Source organism: Chiloscyllium plagiosum, unplaced genomic scaffold, assembly GCF_037043375.1.
Source record: "Chiloscyllium plagiosum isolate Xiang-an unplaced genomic scaffold, Cpla_swu_hap1 HiC_scaffold_2, whole genome shotgun sequence".
Lineage (NCBI taxonomy): Eukaryota > Metazoa > Chordata > Chondrichthyes > Orectolobiformes > Hemiscylliidae > Chiloscyllium > Chiloscyllium plagiosum.
The window spans coordinates 10,976,351-10,996,667 of record NW_028270140.1 but is presented as its reverse complement, the minus strand read 5'-3'; the positions used below and the strand labels follow the sequence as shown (position 1 = coordinate 10,996,667).

The 20,317-nt window shown below is 40.8% G+C and overlaps 1 protein-coding gene across 5 annotated transcripts in view; it reads left to right on the top strand.

Moving 5' to 3' along the window:
• focad (focadhesin) overlaps window positions 1–20,317 on the top strand; it is a 205,036-nt gene that overhangs the window by 29,248 nt on the left and 155,471 nt on the right. For all 5 annotated transcript variants that reach the window (XM_087994575.1, XM_087994579.1, XM_043718998.2 and 2 more), the window contains 4 exons: window positions 889–1,043; window positions 2,899–3,003; window positions 14,383–14,484; window positions 17,044–17,248. In XM_087994575.1, the coding sequence (XP_087850701.1) occupies window positions 889–1,043; window positions 2,899–3,003; window positions 14,383–14,484; window positions 17,044–17,248 (567 nt within the window). The remainder of the gene's footprint in view (window positions 1–888; window positions 1,044–2,898; window positions 3,004–14,382; window positions 14,485–17,043; window positions 17,249–20,317) is intronic.

Below are 20,317 nucleotides of genomic sequence, written 5' to 3'. Positions count from 1 at the left end.
CATGACACCAGGGTACAGTCCAACAGATTTATTTAAAATCACAAGCTTTCGGAGTGCTGTTCTTTCGTCAGGTGATATCACTGTGTGACTTCTGACTTTGTCCGCCCCAGTCCAACACCAGCATCTCCACAACATGAGGTAAAACACAAAGACGTTAGAATGCGCAGGAAGGAATGGCTCCTAGGGTGAGCAATTTACGTCACCTATTTTGGAGAAGTTGGGGCCGCCTTACCTGGAGAAGAGACGGTTAGGAGATTTGCTAGAATTGGTCTGGACAAGGGAGATAAGCAGATGGAGTTGCCTCATCCACCTAACTGGCAAGGATGTTGAAGTGGGCAGTCTGGGGCTTCCTTCACAACCTCATTTAACTAGAAATCCTCAAAATCCTGGGCTGGACTCTTGTGGCGAAGAGGTAGTGTTCCTACCTCTGGGCTAGGAAGGTCTGAGTTCAAGTCCCACCTGATCCGGAGGTAATTAATGACATCTCTGAACAGATTGATTAGAAAATATCTGCTCTAAATCTGGGACTTCTCCAGGCTGTACCCCATTTCCCTCTAACACCTTAGATTGGTGGAAGCCAGTTCACAAATATTGTGCAAATTGTTTCATTGTTTTATATACCTGAAGGATGTGGTCTTTTTGAAGATTATATGAGCATGTAAACAATTTCTGACCGTTCTTTGCATTCTTGACTGAGTTTATATTTATGCTTCTACTTTACAGGGAGTTGTTAATGTTAATGAAGTGAGCAGGCTGAATTAAACATTAAGGGCAGTCTCTGTTTCCTTGGCTAGTTGATGGAAATGATTAGCTAGTATGCTGAAGTGATAAGCCAGGCATTTTAATTGACTATTGTGATACAGTTCTTATCATCACTTTCTCCCCCAGAGCCCAGCGTTGAACCTGTTATGGGAGAAGTGTTGCAGTGACAATGTGGTGGTACGGACTGCTTGCTGTGAAGCATTGGCTGCACTTGTTGCACAGAACCACGCTGATTTTAATTACGTGCTCAATGGAATTCTGAACCTAATTCCTTCTGCCAGGTACCTGAAATCATTAAATGAGCTTCAGAGAACCTTTTTGTCAGATGGCCACACTTCGGTTATTTTAACAGATAATGTCCTTTGTCACAGCATTGCATTTGACTGTGCCAACTTATAATTCACATGCATGGCTGATGAGAGTTTAGGAATGCGCTTAGTCTATTTTGGGTTTTTTTTGAAAGGTGAGGAAAATAAGGTATGTGCACTTTGTCCAACTTTATCAGTTTTCAATAGATTTTGGGAGAAGGTTTTTTTCTCTAAACGTTGGAGAACAGACACTTTGACATCTTCTCTTGAGGTGTGTTATATGCTATTTTGTGTAACGCTTGTTAATCGGGAGAAACATCTCCCCTGATCGACTTAGTTGTTGAAGGACAAACTTGTTAAATGGTACACATGGCTCATCGATTGGCTGGATGCTGCAGGTTTTGGGGCCATCGCTTTGACAATACAACAGTTACGCACTTGACTACATCAGAAACTCTGTCCTCTCTTCTGTGCAAAAGTGTACCAAGAACTGAGCCTCTGTTTCTTTTTGAGAAAGGAGTGAAAATAATTTGTGGGGTAAAACTCAACGCGTTTGAAAGTACACAACAGCTGCTCCGTGGGCACACCAGAGTAAAAAATGTTGAAACCAAAATGCGCAAATCCATGTGCACTGAATTCAGACCTCCACAGGAGTCAGTGTCATGTCAACTTTACAAAGACTGCTCCAATATTGATTGTTGCTCCTGTACCTTGATCTGGAAATGTGCTTATGGTCACAATGTCAAAACATCATCCCTTACTGCACCAGTGTGACACTTCTTTCATTCCTGCACTGGTGATCCTTCGCCTCGTTCAAATTCGATTGCCAATTATAGCCAAATAAGGGACAGTGATATATTTTAGGCCCATGTCCATCAGCAACTGTGTTAAGATACCGCTCTTGAAAGAGAAACCTTATAAACTGCAGATAGACTCCTGTCTGCAGTTTCTAAGGTTTCTCTCTCAAGAGCGGTGTCTTAACTCCTGTCTGTCTGGGTTGAACTGGAACCTAGATGCTGGAACTACTATATAATTACCGGCAGGAGCACATTTTCACCTTATTTCTGTAAATATAACAGAGACCTTGTGCTGATGGGCATCCCAAACGTTAATGTTTTTGGCTTTACCATAAATCTTGGAGTAGCATCATGTGCTATGCTTACTACATCAGAATATTTCCCAACCATTTTTTAGTCAAATTTGGTCCCATTCCATTCAAAATGTAAGTTATTTATTGTTAATAGTGTAGAATTCTCCTTTGTTTCTGGATTTGATGCATTTGTATGGAATTATTTTTATAAATGTGACAAAAGTCAGTGACCAATATTATTAACTGTTTGGCTCATCTAAAATGTTAAAATGTTCTTGAAGATCACCTGGAGAATTCCATGCTATTACGCTTCTTTTTTGATCATTTTTATTATAGCATAAACTGCGCATAGCAAATTTTAGTTCAGAAATATATCTCTGTGAATAACTGAAGCAATGTATTGAACTTTTTAAAAGCAGTCAATATCCAGAATTTTTGGCTGATGCACTGGAAAAGTACTGTTGTCATCAGAAAGAGGTGTCTGATTTTATTAGTGTCCAGAGAAACTCTTCTTAGGTTTTGTAATATCCCTGAAAATAAATTGAATGATGTTTTGTCTTTCCCTCAAGCTGACACGTGTAAAGTAGTATTTCCTCAGACTGGCTCGAATTCTACAAAGGTCCATTTTCTCCTTTTGTATCTTCTAATATGATTAGTTCCCTGGTTTGAAAATTAAGCATTTAAATCTCATTCCAGATACAGTGTCAAACATGGACTGACATTCGTTTTCTCTTCCAGCAATGTCCAAGGCTTGATTCGAAGTATCAGTCAACTGCTGCAGATGCAAGCACAGGGAACTGATCCAAATGATAAAACAGTGTATTCATGTCCATATGCCATCAGGTAAATTGTAGATTACAAAATATTTTTGACCATTTGTATTGCAGTGTTTCATTGCCCTAGTAAGCTCTAATGCTTTAAGATATGTCAGCTGTTACAAACTAATAACATCTCCGGATTGCTTGGGAAATGATTTCATGATAAATAAAAGTTTTTGCTGCTTGCTGAATGTTAAATCTTTACTTGAACCAATCAAAAGGTGCTGTCATTCTTATAGAAACATAGTTTTTCTAAGTTACAGTTTCATTGAGTGAATGGGTACTGTATGGCTGCTGAAAAAATAGGTATGCTATTACTTAGTGGGATAATTTCACGACTTCCGATCACCTTGTGTCAGATAAGAAGATCTTGGAATGTGTCTTGAGGAGCCTGGAATAATACCAAGTTGGAAAGACTTTGTTATATCTGATGATTTGAGAAACTTAGATTGTTCTCCTCAAAGCAGAAGAGATTTAATGGAAGGGTTCTAAATAATGAACCCTTAACAGGAAGAAGTAAAAAAGCAGAGTATTACTTTAATAGTGAATGACTGTGAAATTCTGAGCTACAGAGCAATCTAGATGCTCTAGTGTGTGCATAACAAAATGTTACTACGTAGGTGCAGCATGTAATCAAGCCAACATATAGCATGCTTTCATTTCGATTAAGACAGTTCTGCATAGGAGTAAGGATGGCATCCATTGCTTGCACTAGGCGTTGGTAAGACCACATCTCAAAGACTGCTCACACTTTTGGTCTTCTTATTTAAGGAAGAAGTGAAATATGTTCAAGGCAGTTCATCGCCACTTGGAGCAAGGTCTTGTCAGCAAAGATTAGAAAAACTGTTTCCACTGGAGTTTACAAGAGTGAGGGGTAATTTGATGAAAGAGTATAAAATTCCAAAAAATGTTGGTGGGTGAACATAGAAAAGGTGTTTCCTTTTGTGGGCGAGTCCAGAACTGGAGGAAAATGAGGTCACCCTTTTGAAACAGAGATGAGGGGTATTTCTCTCTCTCAGCAGTTTGAGATACTTTGGAACCCTCTGCCTCAGAAGGGTCAGGGAATATTTTAAAGGTGGAGGTAGATTGATTCCTTGCCTATGGTGGTCAGGATAAATGGAAATGTGAAATTTGGAAAACTAAGTGCTTAGACGCGATCTTTCTGAATGGAGACTTCTGCTCCTTATAATGATGTTCACCTTCATTATTTATAACCCCTCCATTTTATTAGGATTAGAAGTCTCCATTCAGAAAGATTGCATCAAAGCAATTGGTTTTCCAAATTCCACATTTCCATTTACTGGATGCCCCTGTTTGCTATGATCTGTCTGTACTGCTTGCAAAACAAAGCTTTCACTATGCTTGGGTACGTGTGACTGCAAGACATCATTTCAAATCAAAAATAAGGTATTAACAAGAGGTTTGATAGGGATTTGTACAGGGGAGATGAGAGGTTGTTGTGGTCAGGAGCAAATTATCCAAAAGAATGGGAGAAGCAGATTCAACAGTAGCTTTCAAAATAGGATTGTGTATGTAAAGTTGAACTAAACAATTTGAAGGGTATGGAAAAAGGGCAGGGGATTAGGGCTCATTGGCTCATGCTCTATGTTGGAATGGATGCAATGGGCTTTCTTTTGGATTTTAATATCTTTATAACATGCTTTCAGTGTTGATATTTTCTAAGGGAAGATCGTTTAATTCCCATACAAATTTAGGGTTTCACAGACAAGCTTTGGGTCACAGGCAAATGACCAGACCATAAGCACTAAGGACATGATTATCCCCTGGCTGGACATGGCAAACAAATGTGGCAAGTTGGCCTGGACAGATGCCCTCCCCTTCTTGCCACCTCAGCAATTACAGATGCTCCATGGGTCACCAGCTTCATTCGACATCAATGAAGGCCCTTATATTGTCAATTAACGGCGTCATTTCACCAATGGCCTGATTATGTGCCTTTCTGGTGGTAGTGGGGACTGGTTTCTGATCAAGGCAGCCTCCATGGTGCCAGTCAGGAGCAGGAAAGAGGGTTTCGGGGTTCACTGATGAAGGCCACGCTTCTGACTTTGCTGATCCTTACCCTGCAAGATCCCAAAGGTAGGCACTTATATTCTCACCATTTAAGTCCCTTAAGCCTCTTTCTTGCCACTCAAGGCATGATCCCGAGAACCAGAAATTTACTGCTTACGATTGGCTGGCCGTTCAGTATTTTAGCATCAAGGCTCTGGATGTGCAAGCATGAGCTAATTGCTTGCATTGAACATCATACATTAGCGTAAAATGTGAACCTGAGACCAGTGATCCAGATTCTTTTGTCTAATTGTCCAGCTTTTTAAAATAAAAATCTGTTGATTTGGACTTTATCCATCTTAAACTGCAGCAGTGACTTAAGGGACATGTTTTAAAAGGAAAGAATTGTAACATCAAGCTATACTGAGGCATAGAATTTCAGATGTAAATGTTATAATATTATTGAGCTTGATATAAGGTCATGTGGTGATAATTGCTAAGTTAAATACATTCTTTATTAGAAATATTAATTAATACAGAATGATACAACTGGAGATTTGACCAAAGCTTTGGCTATTGAGGGGACTGTACTTTGTTTTGAGCATCAGTCGCTGTCTTATAAACAGTACCTCAGCCCATTGATGGTCATTCACTGTGGGACCTTCAAACGTAAATCAAATTCAGTTTCCTATGAAGCTCTGGAAATCCTAGCCAGAGGTTAAGTACACCCTTCATCTTGCATTTATTGAATCATGATGATGCTGCTCTGTGTTAACTGTGTCTGGGTGATGTTGGAAAAAAGAAAACCCAATAATTTTCAGGAACAGTTTTGTGAATATCCATGCATTAATTGCAAGGTGAAAGCACCTCCCACTCCTTTGATCTCTTTTGGGAGTCCAAAACTAGAGGGCATAGGTTTAAAGTGAGAGGGTGAAAGGGATAAAAGGGACCGAAAAGGCAACTTCGTCACACAGAGAGTGGTGAGTGTACAGAATGGGTTGTCAGAGGAAGTACTGGAGGCTGATACAATTGGAATATGTAAAAAAGCATCTGGGTGGGTATATGGATAGGCAGGATTTTGAGGAAATGAACCAAATACTAGCAAATGGGACTAGATTAACAGCATATCTGTTTGGCATGGAGGAGCTGGACTAAAGGGTCTGCTTCCAAACACGCACCACCGTTTGCGTGAAAAAGTTGGCCCTAAGGTGTCTTTCAAATCTTTCCCCTCCTACCTTAAACTTGCCCCCTCGAGTTTTAGACTCCGGTTACTCTGGGGTGGGTGGGTGGGTGGGGGGTGGGGTGGGGCGGGGTAGTCTTAACTATTCATCCTATCCATGCCCCTCGTGACCTTAGAAGCTTCTGTGAGGTCACTCCTCAGCCTTCGATGCTGCAGGGAAAACAGCCCCAGCCTAGTCAGCCTCTCCCTTTAGCTCAAACCGTCCAACCCTGGCAACATGCTTGTAAATCTTTTCTGAACTCCACAGCATCTCTCCTATAGCAGGGAAAGCAAAATTAAACACAGCATTCCAAAAGTGGCCGAAACAATGTCCTGTACAGCTGCAGCCTCACCTTCCAACTCCTGTACTCAATGCCTTCTTTCAACTCTAATCTGCTTCTCCAGAGTGAAAATCCTTGACTGTGTGAATAGTATGCTTGAATGCCCTTGTGTCTTTTCTGCTGCAGCATTTTCTTGCTCCAGAGTGCCATCCTTCATCCCATCTTTCGAAAATAAGACGATTCAATTTTTCTTTTTAACCTAAGTATGGAGTGATACGTCCCGTGCAATTTTGTCTGTGATATTTCCAGTTAGAAATGTCCACGTCAACTTTTCCCATTTTAAAGAATTGGTAGCAGCAGCCTGAAATGTTGTTCATACAGTGTTTATATTTTGCTTTATGTCAGTTTGCCCGGGTTTGCAACAAAGCAATCATTTTTATTGCTGAACAATAATGTGAAGTGTTTTCTGAGGTTAAACAATCCATCAAGATTGACAATTTGAAAGACCTATTCACAATAAAACCTTGCTGAAATAATTTGTTTGGTTAAATTGACGGCCAGTGAAGCAGAGAAATTGAGAGCTTAAAAATGTAGAGCATTGTCCGAGACTGTTTAGTGGCAGTGATGGATTATCAGAATGGATATATGATAACTAGATATCTGGAATTATAACTTGGCTATTATGATATGCTGTGTTCTATTTTAATTAGCAGCATTGCTTTGTGTTTGTTGTAGCCAGACCATCAGTTTATGTGGCAATTCAGTGTAGGTTCCTTGTTTGCATTTTGCTATGATGTTTGCACGCAAGAAGGAAGGACAATACATTATTATTCGAACACTCCGTGCACGTGATTGTACCCAATTTCACAAGCACTGAAGCAGTCAACATATCTGAGTGGCAATATAAATGTGAGCTTTATTTGATTATTTTTGGAACAGTAGCTTTAAATTTTGTGTAAATGGACGATTTCGTATTCTGCAGTTGAAAGCCTTGATTATTTGATTGTTAGACATAATAGGGAGACTTACTTTTTTTTTTAAAGCTGAGAATAAGGTTTTTTTTATTCTTGGAGAATACAGCAACAGTCTCTTGAGTTTACCATGAGTCGTCACCAAGTCTCCCAGAATTTCAGAAATGTGTGTCTCTGTTGTCGGATTACTGAGTTGTCAACAATTGTACTGCAAACTGTTTAGTTCTAGGTTGAAAGGGAGTTAGCTCAAGGACAGCCAGTTGACATTCTATCTGGATGAAAAGTTGATGTTGCATATAGTCGGAGGGGGAAGAGGGTGAAGAGGGTAGAGGGAAGCCATTTTTGCCATCAGGTTATAGGCTTCCGCACGCGTTAATGAATATTACTGACAGAGGTTCTAAGTAGTCAGCACTAATGAAAGTGCTAATCTCATTCCTGATGAAGGGCTTTTGCCGGAAACATCGATTTTCCTGCTCCTCAGATGCTGCCTAACCTGCTGTGCTTTTCCAGCACCACATTCTCAGCGCTAATGAAAGGATGCTCGGCTTTGTGAGCTACCATAACCTGATATGGTTGCAGAGACACAATGATGAATTGTCTGGGGATTCCAGCACAATTTTCAGAACCGACTTTCCTGCCAAAAGTGGATTTAAGATAATCCCCTTAAACTGAGGAACACTACAGCTTTTACTCAAAGTCTAAAGATCGGGGAGAATATTAGAAACTGGGAAAATCCAAGGACAGTTTGCTTAAAAAAGGACAATAATGCTGTAGAGAGTATGGTATGTGATAAATTTAAAAGAGGAATATTCCTCTCCTTAGCTTGAAGTATGAGCTGTCTATAAAAAGACAACTGTGTTTAGCCAATCGTGCTTTTAGTGACTTGTTACCGTACAAATTTTAAAATTTGATATCTTAATTTGCCGTTCTTTCAGTTTTGAGCTGGAAATTCAAATTCTCTCTTGAATCTTAGCAGGTTCAGTGGCGGTTGCACACTAAATGCCAAACTGTCCTAAATGTGCTGGATATTGCAGCTTTGTTTTGTTTGAATAAATAAATGTCAGATCAGTGGTTCAGCGCTTGTTATTCAGTATCTTTAAAAACACTCAATGAAGTGGCAGTCTAAGTGTCTGCTACTGTTTTATGTCGTCCCAATAATTGTTTTCTGTGAAAAATTGTGGAAGGAGGCTGCACTGTTGAATATCATATGAAATCCTACTTATAAACTATCTTCCTTAACTTCTTCCTGAAAGAGTATCATCAGTAATAAAATTAGGGCTGTTAGCTAGTTGTGTTTTTTTTCAATAGCTGCCTTGATGTGTTCTGTTTTTGCTTCTTCCTGGTGACTTCATTGTCCCCTTAAACGTTAAAGGCCATGCTCCAACATAAAGTAATCATACTGGATCAAATACTCATTATTTTATTCGGGTAAAATGTCAAATAGATGTGACACAACGGAACTCATTTGTTGACTTGATAAGGTTGAGAGGTGAGAAGTAATATGAAGACTTGGTGTGTAAGGTTAGCTATTGATTTTAGCTTACGGTGTAATCAAGTTCAGCATTTGTCTTGTTAGTGTCTCCTCCTTTAATTAAAAAGCATACCATTTCTCAAAAGACACTGTTTGAAGCATCATTAACGTCCTGTCAGACAGAAGCATTCAATCTGAGCTATAATGACTTTATCCAGTGGATAAATGAGAGGAAAGCAAATTGTCCCTTTGTGTTAAATAGTCCTGAGAGACATCTAGCAAATGGCTTGACTGAGGTTAGACCAATAGTGTCCTACTTATCCCTTTCATCTGGACTATTTGCTGTTTTTTTTAACTCACTATCTTCTGGTGCTTTGCTTGGAATTAGACTTCAATAGGGATGAGGTTGACAGGTGTATCTATTATCTGTTTGGTCATTTGGAAGTTGGGGTGATGTGTTGAGATGTGCAAATTTTAATTTTGTGTGGGAGTGGCATTTCCACAGTTTTACTCCATAACATAAATGATGATAAATCAGTTGGATCTTATGCTATCTGGTTAGGAACAGGTTAACGTTGAGCATGGCCAGTAGATGGGCCCTGCGATTGCTGAAGCAATTCTTTCAGAAGTTCATGCCTCATTTCATGCATCACTTCAACCCTGTCAATGCAGTGTATGTTAACTTGTATTTGACCGGTGAAAGGGCAAGGTTAACTTATCACAAAGGTACTCTTTGGCAACAAATGATATTGTTCAAGTAGTCACCTTAACTGTGTTCCTGACAAATTACATGCAGTGACATTAGATAGGTTTCTGCTGCTTAATGTGACAAATCTCCATGGGAACCTCTCTGAGGACAGAGATGGTCAGGCAGATTGTAACTGGTCACTCTATCATACCAAGTGACAAATTCTAGATGAACATGACCTTTTGAACTCCGTTTTGTTGACCCCAGGAAGCCTTTGACTATCTTTGAATCTTAGAATTTATCCTTTATCTCCTGCGGCATTTTCATTTTGAGTTTTTGCAATTAAATATTACTATTTAATGAGATCAAGTAACCTGGTCATGAATTCTTTCTTTTAATATTTATTATATATTATTGCAACTGCAGGGTGATTTGATTCCAATACCAAATCTCAATGGTCAGTTATTCATCAAGCAGAAGTCCGGTTTCTTATTTGAAAGGGGACGGTTCCATCTGTCACGGATTACCGAAACTTGACTACTCTTTGATTGGTGTTAGTCATTCCCAGCCACAATATTTGAGATGGAACTCTTTGTTGAAAAAGATTTTGATGCATTTCAGTGTTTTCGATCAGTTTTTCTTGGTGGAGGAGAGCGGAAATGCCAGACTTAAGGGTTGGGTATTAAATATACAACATAAAAAGAATTATAAAAAAAGCTTGAAGGGGTAAAAAGGGTGAGAGGAGACTTAATCAGGGTAATTGATGGACCTGGTGAGCCAACTTACTCCTCCCTCTGCTCTAAACACTTAATAAGAATACCTCTTGATTATCAGCCTCGTTTTCTTGAAACTCTAACTCCTTGAGCGAGACTCTGCACATCGGCTGTTTCCCTATCAGCATCGACACTGTCAAGCTGTTTTAGAATCTGTAATACCAATTGGATCATCTCCCATTCCTGTGAACTCCAGACATGTAAATTCATTCCAGTGAACCTCTGCTTCTAGGCCAATCCTGTCAACTTGGAATCAGTCTAGTCAGCTTTAGCTTTAAAAGCAAACCTGTCGTTCTTTAGGAATGGGGACCAAATCTGGACATGGTACTGCAAGTATGCTTTCCCAACAGCACTATATTATTTCAGCAAGGTTTCTTCAATATTATACCAACCTCCTTACGATAAAGGATAATTTAATATTTGTCTTTCCAATTCCGTGTTATACTTGCACGTTGACTTTCTGTGGCTTGTGTACAACATCTCCCAAGTGCTTCTGCATGCTAAAGTTTCTTTGTTTCTCTCTTATTAAAATTTGAACGTAACTATTCTTGAAATTTGACAGTGGGGCATCAAAGACCCCCAGCAAAACTGGAGTCAATGAAAATTCCGGGGAAAATAATCAGTCCTGTTTGATTCATGCCTCGCACAAAGGGAAATGGTTGTAGATGTTGGAGATGGTTCATTTCAGCTCTAGGATGTCATTTCAGGGGTTCCTCAGAGTAGTATCCTCAGCCCAACCATCTCCAGCTGCTTCGTCCATAATTTTTGTTCCGTCATTGAGTCAGAAGTGGGGATGTTCGTCAATGATTATAGGATGTTCGCCATTCACGATTCTTGAGAAACCCAAACAGATTGTCTTGATATGCAGAAGGATCTGGATAACATTTAGGCTTGGGCTGATAAGTGGCAACTAACACTTCAGTCACACAAACACCAGGCAATGACCATCTTGAACAAGAGAGAATCTAACCATTATCCCTTGGCATTTACTGGCTTTACCATTGGCTCCCACACTGTCAACATCTTTGGGGTTACCAGCGACCAGAAACTGAACTGGACTTGCGATATAAATACTGTGGCGACAAGAGCAGGTTAGAGGCGAGGAATCTTGCAGGTGTATTTCACCTCCTGACTCCCCATATCCAACATCTAGAAGGCACAAGTATAATGGGATACTCCCCCATTTTCGAGATTAAGTGCAGCATCAACAACAGTCCAAGTTTGACATAATCCAGGATGGATCTGTCTTGACTGATATCACGTACTCTCTGAAACATTCACTCCCTCCATCACAGAAACACATTGGCGGTAGTGTGTATTCCTGATGAAGGGCTCCTGCCCGAAACGTCGATTTTCCTGCTCCTTGGATGCTACCTGACTTGCTGTGCTTTTCCAGCACCACTCTAATCTTGACAGTAGTGTGTATCATCTACTGCAGAAATGTACCAAGGCACTTCACAAACCTATGACCTCTACCCCATTGAGAAGGACAAGAGCATCATCTGAAAATATCCATCCAGGCCACTCATAATCCTGACTTGAAAATATATCGCGGTTCCTTCAGTGTATTTGGGTTGGGACCCTGGAACTCACTCCCTAACCACACTCTGCATACATCTATGTCTTGTGGATTTCGTCAGTTCAACATGGTGACCTCCTGCCACCTTGTCAAGCGAAATTGAGTACCGGCAATACATGTCACATAAGTAAAGACATTTTACACTCTAGCTGGTGTTCATTTCGGTTCCTCCAAATGAAACGTTCCCCACGCTTGCACTTCATTTTCACCTCTAGACCACACACTAAACTGATTTTATCTTTTTGCACCTCACGTATATTCTCCTCACTGCATACTTAACTTTGTATCATTAGCAAATTTGTCCATCTTACAATTTGTCTCAAATTGGATTATTGGTGTAGATGGTAAATGGCTGAGACCCAAGGTTTAGTGTTTGCGACAATCTGCTGCCCACCACAAAATTCGTCTATTTATTCATACTTCCTACTCGGGTCCATTTAGAGTTGCCTTTAATTGATAGTAAAATGGCGTAGTCAAGAGAAGCATATGTTCCTGCTAATGACCCCATATGATCTGGTTGCCATGGGTGAAGGGGTTCTGCTCTTAGTCATGTTGAAAGTCTGGTGCTGGGTTTAACATCTGGGCACAAAGGAAAAGAAACATGACCTCAGTGCTGTCGGATTAACAGGCTTGGAGACCGTCGACAGAGAGAGAGGGAGATGCTGTGTAAGCCACAGCTGGAAGACCACGAAGTTTATGAGTTTTCTTTCTTCGGAAAGAAGATAACAGAATGGATTTGAGAACCAAGCAATCACCCAAATGGACCTTGGGGCTGTAGGTCAGCGCAATTCTGCTCAAAGAGATTGAATGAAGTGGATTTGTTAAAGAGGATGTAGTGGGCAACTTGCTGTGATATGGCAGGAGAAAAGAACCTGCTGAAATTCCAGAAGGAATTTGAATTTGGGCAGGATGGTCAGAGAGATCAAGAACAGTGGGGCATTTGGAGTTGCTTCTGTTAGGGAGGCAGGGATGGGTATCTCCATGAGCACTTCAGAGAATGTCAAAAGAGGCAGAAAGATTTGGTTCCAGGTGTGTTTAAGGCGATTGAAACCTGGAACGGTAGCAGTCGTGGAAGAAAATATGAGAAATGATTATCCTAAGAGAAACTAATGGTTGGGGAAACTGGATTGAGAAAAATGCTAACATCTGTATGGCTCCCTATTTTGATCCAGAAAGGCACTTAATTAACGGACTGAAGTGGAGACCGAAGATCATTAATGTGTTAAATTTCACCATCTCGGGCATGATGTTCTATAATGCTAGGCTTGTGCTATCTGCTGTGATCATCAATCAGGTGGTGAACAATTTAATCAGCACCACTAGGCATGATTTCTTATGCTCACAAACCATAAATGTCGGTATCAAAGGTGAGATTTTTGCTCATTCTACTTCATTGTTTTCAATACCTCATTATTGGCATTAAAAGATCAGCCCCCCCAATGCGATGTAACTAGCAGTGCAGCAAAGAAAGTTATTGAGAGCAATGTGAACAAACCATTTAACATGACTGTGTTTCCTTGCACTGAATAGGAAAATCAGAGTTATACATGCATCAAATCAGCTGCTTGCATGGTTTCAATGCAGTTAGACATCAGAAAAAGTGACACGGTTCAAGTACTTAATTATGCTGTAATTCTCAACCACCATTTTTGCCTGTAGTTTAGGTGATATAAAAGTGCACATTAGAATGCAGTGAAGAAAAAAGAATATGGTGACAATTATTTTGAGATGGTAGAAAATGCTGAGCTATTGTAGAATTCCTACAGTGTGGAAATAGGCCCAACAAGTCCACACCGACCCTCTGAAGTGTATCCCACCCAGACCCATTCCTATTCCCATTCCCATACCCTATTCCATTATATTTCCCCTGACTAACGCACCGAGCCTACACATCCCTGAACAGCACAGGCAATTTAGCATGGCCATTTCACCTAACCTGCACATCTTTGGACTGTAGGAGGAAACCGGAAACCTCTGAGGAAACCCTCACAGACACTGGGAGAATGTGCAAATTCTAAACAGACAGTGGTCTGAGGCTGAAATCGAACCCAGGTCCCTGGCGTTGTGAGGCAGCAATGCTACCCACTGTGCCACCCAATATCATCATCACATCTCATATTTGACCACCTGGACATAATGTTTTTAAATTCAGATACAAGTTTATGAACAGACAAAACTTAAATATGTTATTAAGACAACTTTAGGAAAAGTTAACTGGAATTGAATGCAATAGTTTGCTGGCATACTTACTGTATTTATTATGTATATTTGTTTATAATTCAAAATGATCTGATGCCAAGTTTGTTTTTACTCAAGCACCATCATTCTTGAGACGTGTAATCGAGATATTTTGTTGGAGACCCAGCTGATGAAGTATTCCGTCTGTGAATGTTACGTTTTGTTTTGCTACAGGAACCCCCCACATCCTTTTGTTTTTGTATTGGAGAACCGACCCGACAGCTGGCCATTTCTCCTTCAGCAGATAGCTTCCATTTTTCGACAACCTTCGAAGAGGTAAATTTGTAATTTCGATAGTGGGATATTTGTTAATCAGTGATAGCTTTCCTGTAAGATGATTAACAAAGCGGTTGCGTTAGTTATAAGGAACACGTTTTAAAGGAGCCACGTTGCACACTGCCAATAGACAATAGGTGCAGAAGTAGGCCATTCTGCCCTTCGAGCCTGCACCACTATTCAATATGATCATGGTTGATCATCCTTAATCAGTATCCTGTTCCTGCCTTATCTCCATAACCCTTGATTCCACAATCCTTGAGTGCTCTATCCAACTCCTTCTTAAATGAATCCAGAGACTGGGCCTCCACTGCCCTCCGGGGCAGAGCATTCCACACAGCCACCACTCTCTGGGTGAAGACGTTTCTCCTCATCTCTGTCCTAAATGGTCTACCCTGTATTTTTAAGCTGTGTCCTCTGGTTCGGCACTCACCCATCAGCGGAAACATGTTTTCTGCCTCCAGAGTGTCCAATCCTTTAATAATCTTATATGTCTCAATCATATCCCCTCTCAGTCTTCTAAACTCAAGGGTATACAAGCCCAGTCGCTTCAGTCTTTCAGTGTAAGGTAATCCCGCCATTCCAGGAATTGACCTCGTGAACCTACGCTGCACTCCCTCAATAGCCAGAATGTCTTTCCTCAAATTTGGCGACCAGAACTGCACACAGTACTCCAGGTGTGGTCTTACCAGGGCCCTGTACAGCTGCAGAAGAACCTCTTTGCTTCTATACTCAATCCCTCTTGTTATGAAGGCCAGCATGCTATTAGCCTTCTTCACTACCTGCTGTACCTGCATGCTTACCTTCATTGACTGGTGTACAAGAACACCTAGATCTCTCTGTACTGCCCCTTTACCTAAATTGATTCCATTTAGGTAGTAATCTGCCTTCCTGTTCTTGCCATCAAAGTGGATGACCATACATTTATCCACATTAAACTGCATCTGCCATGCATCTGACCACTCACCTAACTTGTCCAGGTCTCCCTGTAATCTCCTAACATCCTCATCACATTTCACCCTACCACCCAGCTTTGTATCATCAGCAAATTTGCTAATGTTATTACTCATACCATCTTCTATATCATTAACATATATTGTACAAAGCTGCGGTCCCAGTACTGATCCCAGCGGTACCTGCAGGGTCACTGCCTGCCATTCCGAAATGGAACCATTTATCACTACTCTGTTTCCTATCAGCCTACCAACTTTCAATCCAAGTTAGTACTTTGCCCCCAATACCATGCACCCTAATTTTGCTGACTAACCTCCTATGTGGGGCTTTATCAAAAGCTTTCTGAAAGTCCAGGCACACGACATCTACTGGATCTCCCTTGTCCATCTTCAGAGTTACATCCTCAAAAAATTCTAGAAGATTAGTCAAGCATGATTTCCCCTTCATAAATCCATGCTGACTCTGTCCTATCCTGTTACTACTATCCAGATGTGCCGTAATTTCATCCTTTAGAATAGACTCCAGCATCTTTCCCACCACTGAGGTCAGACTAACTGGTCTATAATTTCCTGCTTTCTCTCTCCCACTTTTCTTAAAAAGTGGTATAACATTAGCCACCCTCCAATCCGCAGGAACTGATCCCAAATCTATCAAACTCTGGAAAATAATCGCCAACCCATCCACGATTTCTCAAGCCACCTCCTTCAGTACCCTGGGATGTAGACCATCAGGCCCCGGGGACTTATCAACCTTGAGACCTAACAGTCTATCCAATTCCTGGCAAATATAAGTTCCCTTCAGTTCAGGTCCTTCAGCCACTGTTACCTCAGGGAGATTGCTTGTGTCTTCCCCAGTAAACACAGATCTGAAGTACCCATTTAATTCTTCTGTCATTTCTTTGTTCCCGTAATATATTCCCCTGTTTCTGTCTTCAAGGGCCCAATTTTAGTCTTAACCATTTTTTTGCCTTACACATACCTAAAAAAGCTTTTACTCTCCTCCTTTATATTATTGGCCAGTTTACCTTCGTACCTCATTTTTTCTCTGCGTATTTCCTTCTTAGTAATCCTCTGTTGCTCTTTAAAAGCCTCCCAGTCCTCTGTTTTCCCACTTATCTTTGCTATGTTATACTTTTTCTCTTTTAACTTTATATGTTTCTTAACTTCCCTCGTCAGCCACGGCCACCCATTCCTCCTCCTAGGATCTTTCTTCCTTTTTATACCCTCCTTAATACCCTTAATACCCTCCTGTACTATATCAGAGTGGTGTGGGTGGGTATGTGCCTGTGACTCTAAACTTACTGAGCGTTTGCTCCGAACTTGCTTTTTGCTGAGGTTGTGAAGCTGGCAGAACCTGGAGGAAAGGAAAGGTCAAGCATCATCTTGAACCTGTCTCATGCTCCTCCTCTTGATTGATAGCAGTGTGTCATTTCTCAAGGTGTTGGTCCTGAACAGTTGCTTGTCTTTATGTAGAGGAGCGTTGTGTGTAGTGTAGAGACGATACAATAAAGGAGAAAATTGCACTCACGCAATAAATGGATGAAAAAAAAATCTTTAGTTTAGATCTAGCAGTATTGTTTAAATTTTCTTTGACCCTTCATTAAAGGTTAAATGCATCCATTGTGCAAATGATGGCACCATTTTTCAAATATCTGTACTGTGAACCCTGCTGCCTGCGAGAGAACTCTGAGCTTCGACTGAGCCTTCTTCAGATTGTACTTCAAAGCCAATCTCAAGAGCAACAGAATGCACCTACTCTCTTTACCCAGCAGGTCCTCCAACTCTTCTTTGATCTTGTTCCTCACTTGCAGGTAAGACTTCTCCATGCCATTGTAGAGATTGTTGTCTGATCATGTTAAAAGTTCACAAGTTACAGCTCTTTGAGTTCCCATAGAAGCAACAGTTGGAGTCATAGAATCCTAAAGGTTGAAAACACTTTCCTTTAGCTTAATTTAGCTTTTGGAAGTGATTTTTTTCAGAATGAGATTATCTATAAATTTGTTCTTAAAATGATATTAAGCCTTTAAACTGTGGAGTTTAGTATTCTTGAGCGCTCTTTGTCCCTTTCACACTCTCACCTGCACACCCTTTTACTCCCTCTTTAATTCTGACTGCCCCATTTCCATTTGCTCTCTTTTGATCTCTATCTGCCACTTTCTCTCTCTGCCCACTTCCCCATATCTGCCCCTCTCTTTTCTCTTTCCTTTCCTCCTTTCTGACTTGCCCCCTTACTCTTTTTATTTGCTCCTCTCTCTGTCTCTTTCTCAACTCCCTCCCCCGACTCTTTTTGCTCAATCTCTCCCTTTCCCGGCCCCTTTATCTACTCTCCTTTCTGTTGAAACTAAATCAAACCCAACAGTTTTGAGCTCACAAGTTACACATAGGGAGCTCCTCAGCCCTATAGTTAACAGCATGTTGACCCTTTTCATTTTGTCGAACTTAGAGCCCACTTCATCCCATGATCAGTGACTGGAAGCAAACTGTTTGACCAGCTCTCTAAGAAATGTACTGCTTAAAGGGACCATTACCCCAATACTTAATGTAGGATTTCCCTCAGAGCACCTGGGACATGGCAAAACAAATATTAGAAGTGACTCTACTCAGCTTATTATGGAATGTTGACCAGATTGTCACCCTGTGTGATTTTATTGTACTGATATAAAGTGAGTATTTGAATGCACTTCAATAGATGCAGGGGATGTTGCCTGTCACTCCAAGTTATAGCCAATCTTGGAGAACACTGAGGTGATTTACACATGACCATTAAGGTTGTGCAGAATTAAGGTTAATCATGGGAATAGTTACTGTCTGCTGCACTCCAGAGCAGAGATTTTGTTTGATGTGTACCTTCCTTACTATGGCAGGAACTTGACATGTTTCTCATTCACAACTAGATTAGTCTTGTTAAATCTGTTTTCTCTCATCTTGATCTTTTATTCCAGTTGCCATTTTACTTAATTGTCACATGTCAAAATGCCATTATTTCAGTGTAATGTCATTTTGTAGCTTCCTTGGCCGTTATGTGGAAGACAGGATAATAACTACTGTTATTGACCCCGAATGGAATTCAAATCCACAGCCTTTGCTATCCTAATTAAATTTTTACATCTCCCGATTGACAAAAGAGGGTGGAAGAGAGTATAAATGGGCTGGGATGTTCTTTGTTGATGTTGGCTGCTTCCCTGAGGCCACAGCAAGCGTAGACAGAGTCCATTGATGGAAGGCTGGTTTTGATGATGGATATGCCTGCATTCACAACTGTCTCTAATTTCTTGCTGTCTTGGGCAGAGCAGTTGCCATACCAAGTTTAGGATAGGATGCTTTCTATGGTGCATCTATAAAAATTGATATGAGTCACTGTGGACATGCTGAATTTCCTTCATCTTCTGAAGAAGTAGAGACCTTGGTGTGCTTTCTTGACTGTAGCATCGACATGGATGGACCAGGATAAGTCGTTGGTGAAATTTACTCTGAGGAACTTGACACTTCCAACTACTTCCACCTCAGCCTCATTGATACAGACAGTGACGTTGTCCTCCATTCCACTTCCTGAAGTCAATGACCAGTTCCTTCATTTTGCTGACACTGGGGGAGAGATTACTGTCTTGACACCATGCGACTAAACTGTCTATCTCTTTCCTGTACTCTGCCTTGTCATTTAGGAGAAAGTGAGGACTGCAGATGCTGGAGATCAGAGCTGAAAATGTGTTGCTGGAAAAGCGCAGCAGGTCAGGCAGCATCCAAAGAGCAGGAGAATCGACGTTGCGGGCATGAGCCCTTCAGGATTCCTGAAGAAGGGCTCATGCCCGAAACTTCGATTCTCCTGCTCCTTGGATGCTGCCTGACCTGCTGCGCTTTTTCAGCAACACATTTTCAGCTCTGTCTTGTCTTTGTTTGAGATCCAACCCATTACGGCGGTGTCATCAGCAAATTTGGAAATTGTGCCTTATATAAGTACATCCCGGTAATAGAACAGAACGCAGAATTTATTGTTACAGCTACCGAGAAGGTGAAGAGAAAGGTCAGCTCTAGTATATGAGAGGTCTGTTCATTTGTCATGTAAAAGCAGGGAGGAAGCTGGTACATGTTTTCAAACTTTTCTATCTTCTGCCGAGGGAAGAGGGTGAAGAGAGTATAACTCGGGCGAGGGGTGTCTTTGATAATGTTCATTGCTTTCCCAAGGCAGCGGGAAATATAGATGGAGTATGATGCACCTATAAAAAATGGGTACGAATCATTGTGCCCATACATCTATTGAGGTATATTTAGCAGGAAGACACCGGCCAGGTTCATACCTGAGAAGGTAGTTGTAAGCTGCCTTCTTCAATTGTTGCCGTCCATGTGCTGAAATAAAATAGACCTTGAAGAGCATAAAAATGCCTCACTGTCTAATCCCTCAAATACGAGGACAGTGTTTCCCATGTAATGGTGGGGAAAATCTTTGCTGACATTACCTAAATAGTTATGTCGAGTGGAGGGCTGAGAAACTCTTGCCCATTGCCTATTTCAAGTAGTGAAAAGGCAGAGTTATGACTGATGTGATCCTGTCAGGCAACTTAAAGAACTATACTGGGAGTGATATTTGGACCCATGTGTTCTTGTTGATCTTTCAAAGGCCTTAAGTCAGCAGAGAGCATTTGGAAATTACTGGGCAAAGTTGACTACGCTGAAAAGTTCATCCAAATGATCCATAAATTTCACAATGACACAACAGCTGCATTCATGGAAGCTGGTGAAGGTTCTTCCTCTATATCCCAACTGTAATGGAATTAATTAAAACCATCAGCGAAAGGAACATTCAGTGAACTGAGAACTGGTAAATCCTGAAGTCATAAATTACTTATGAGCAAAAGTGAAATCTCAGTTTAGATTGCATTTTG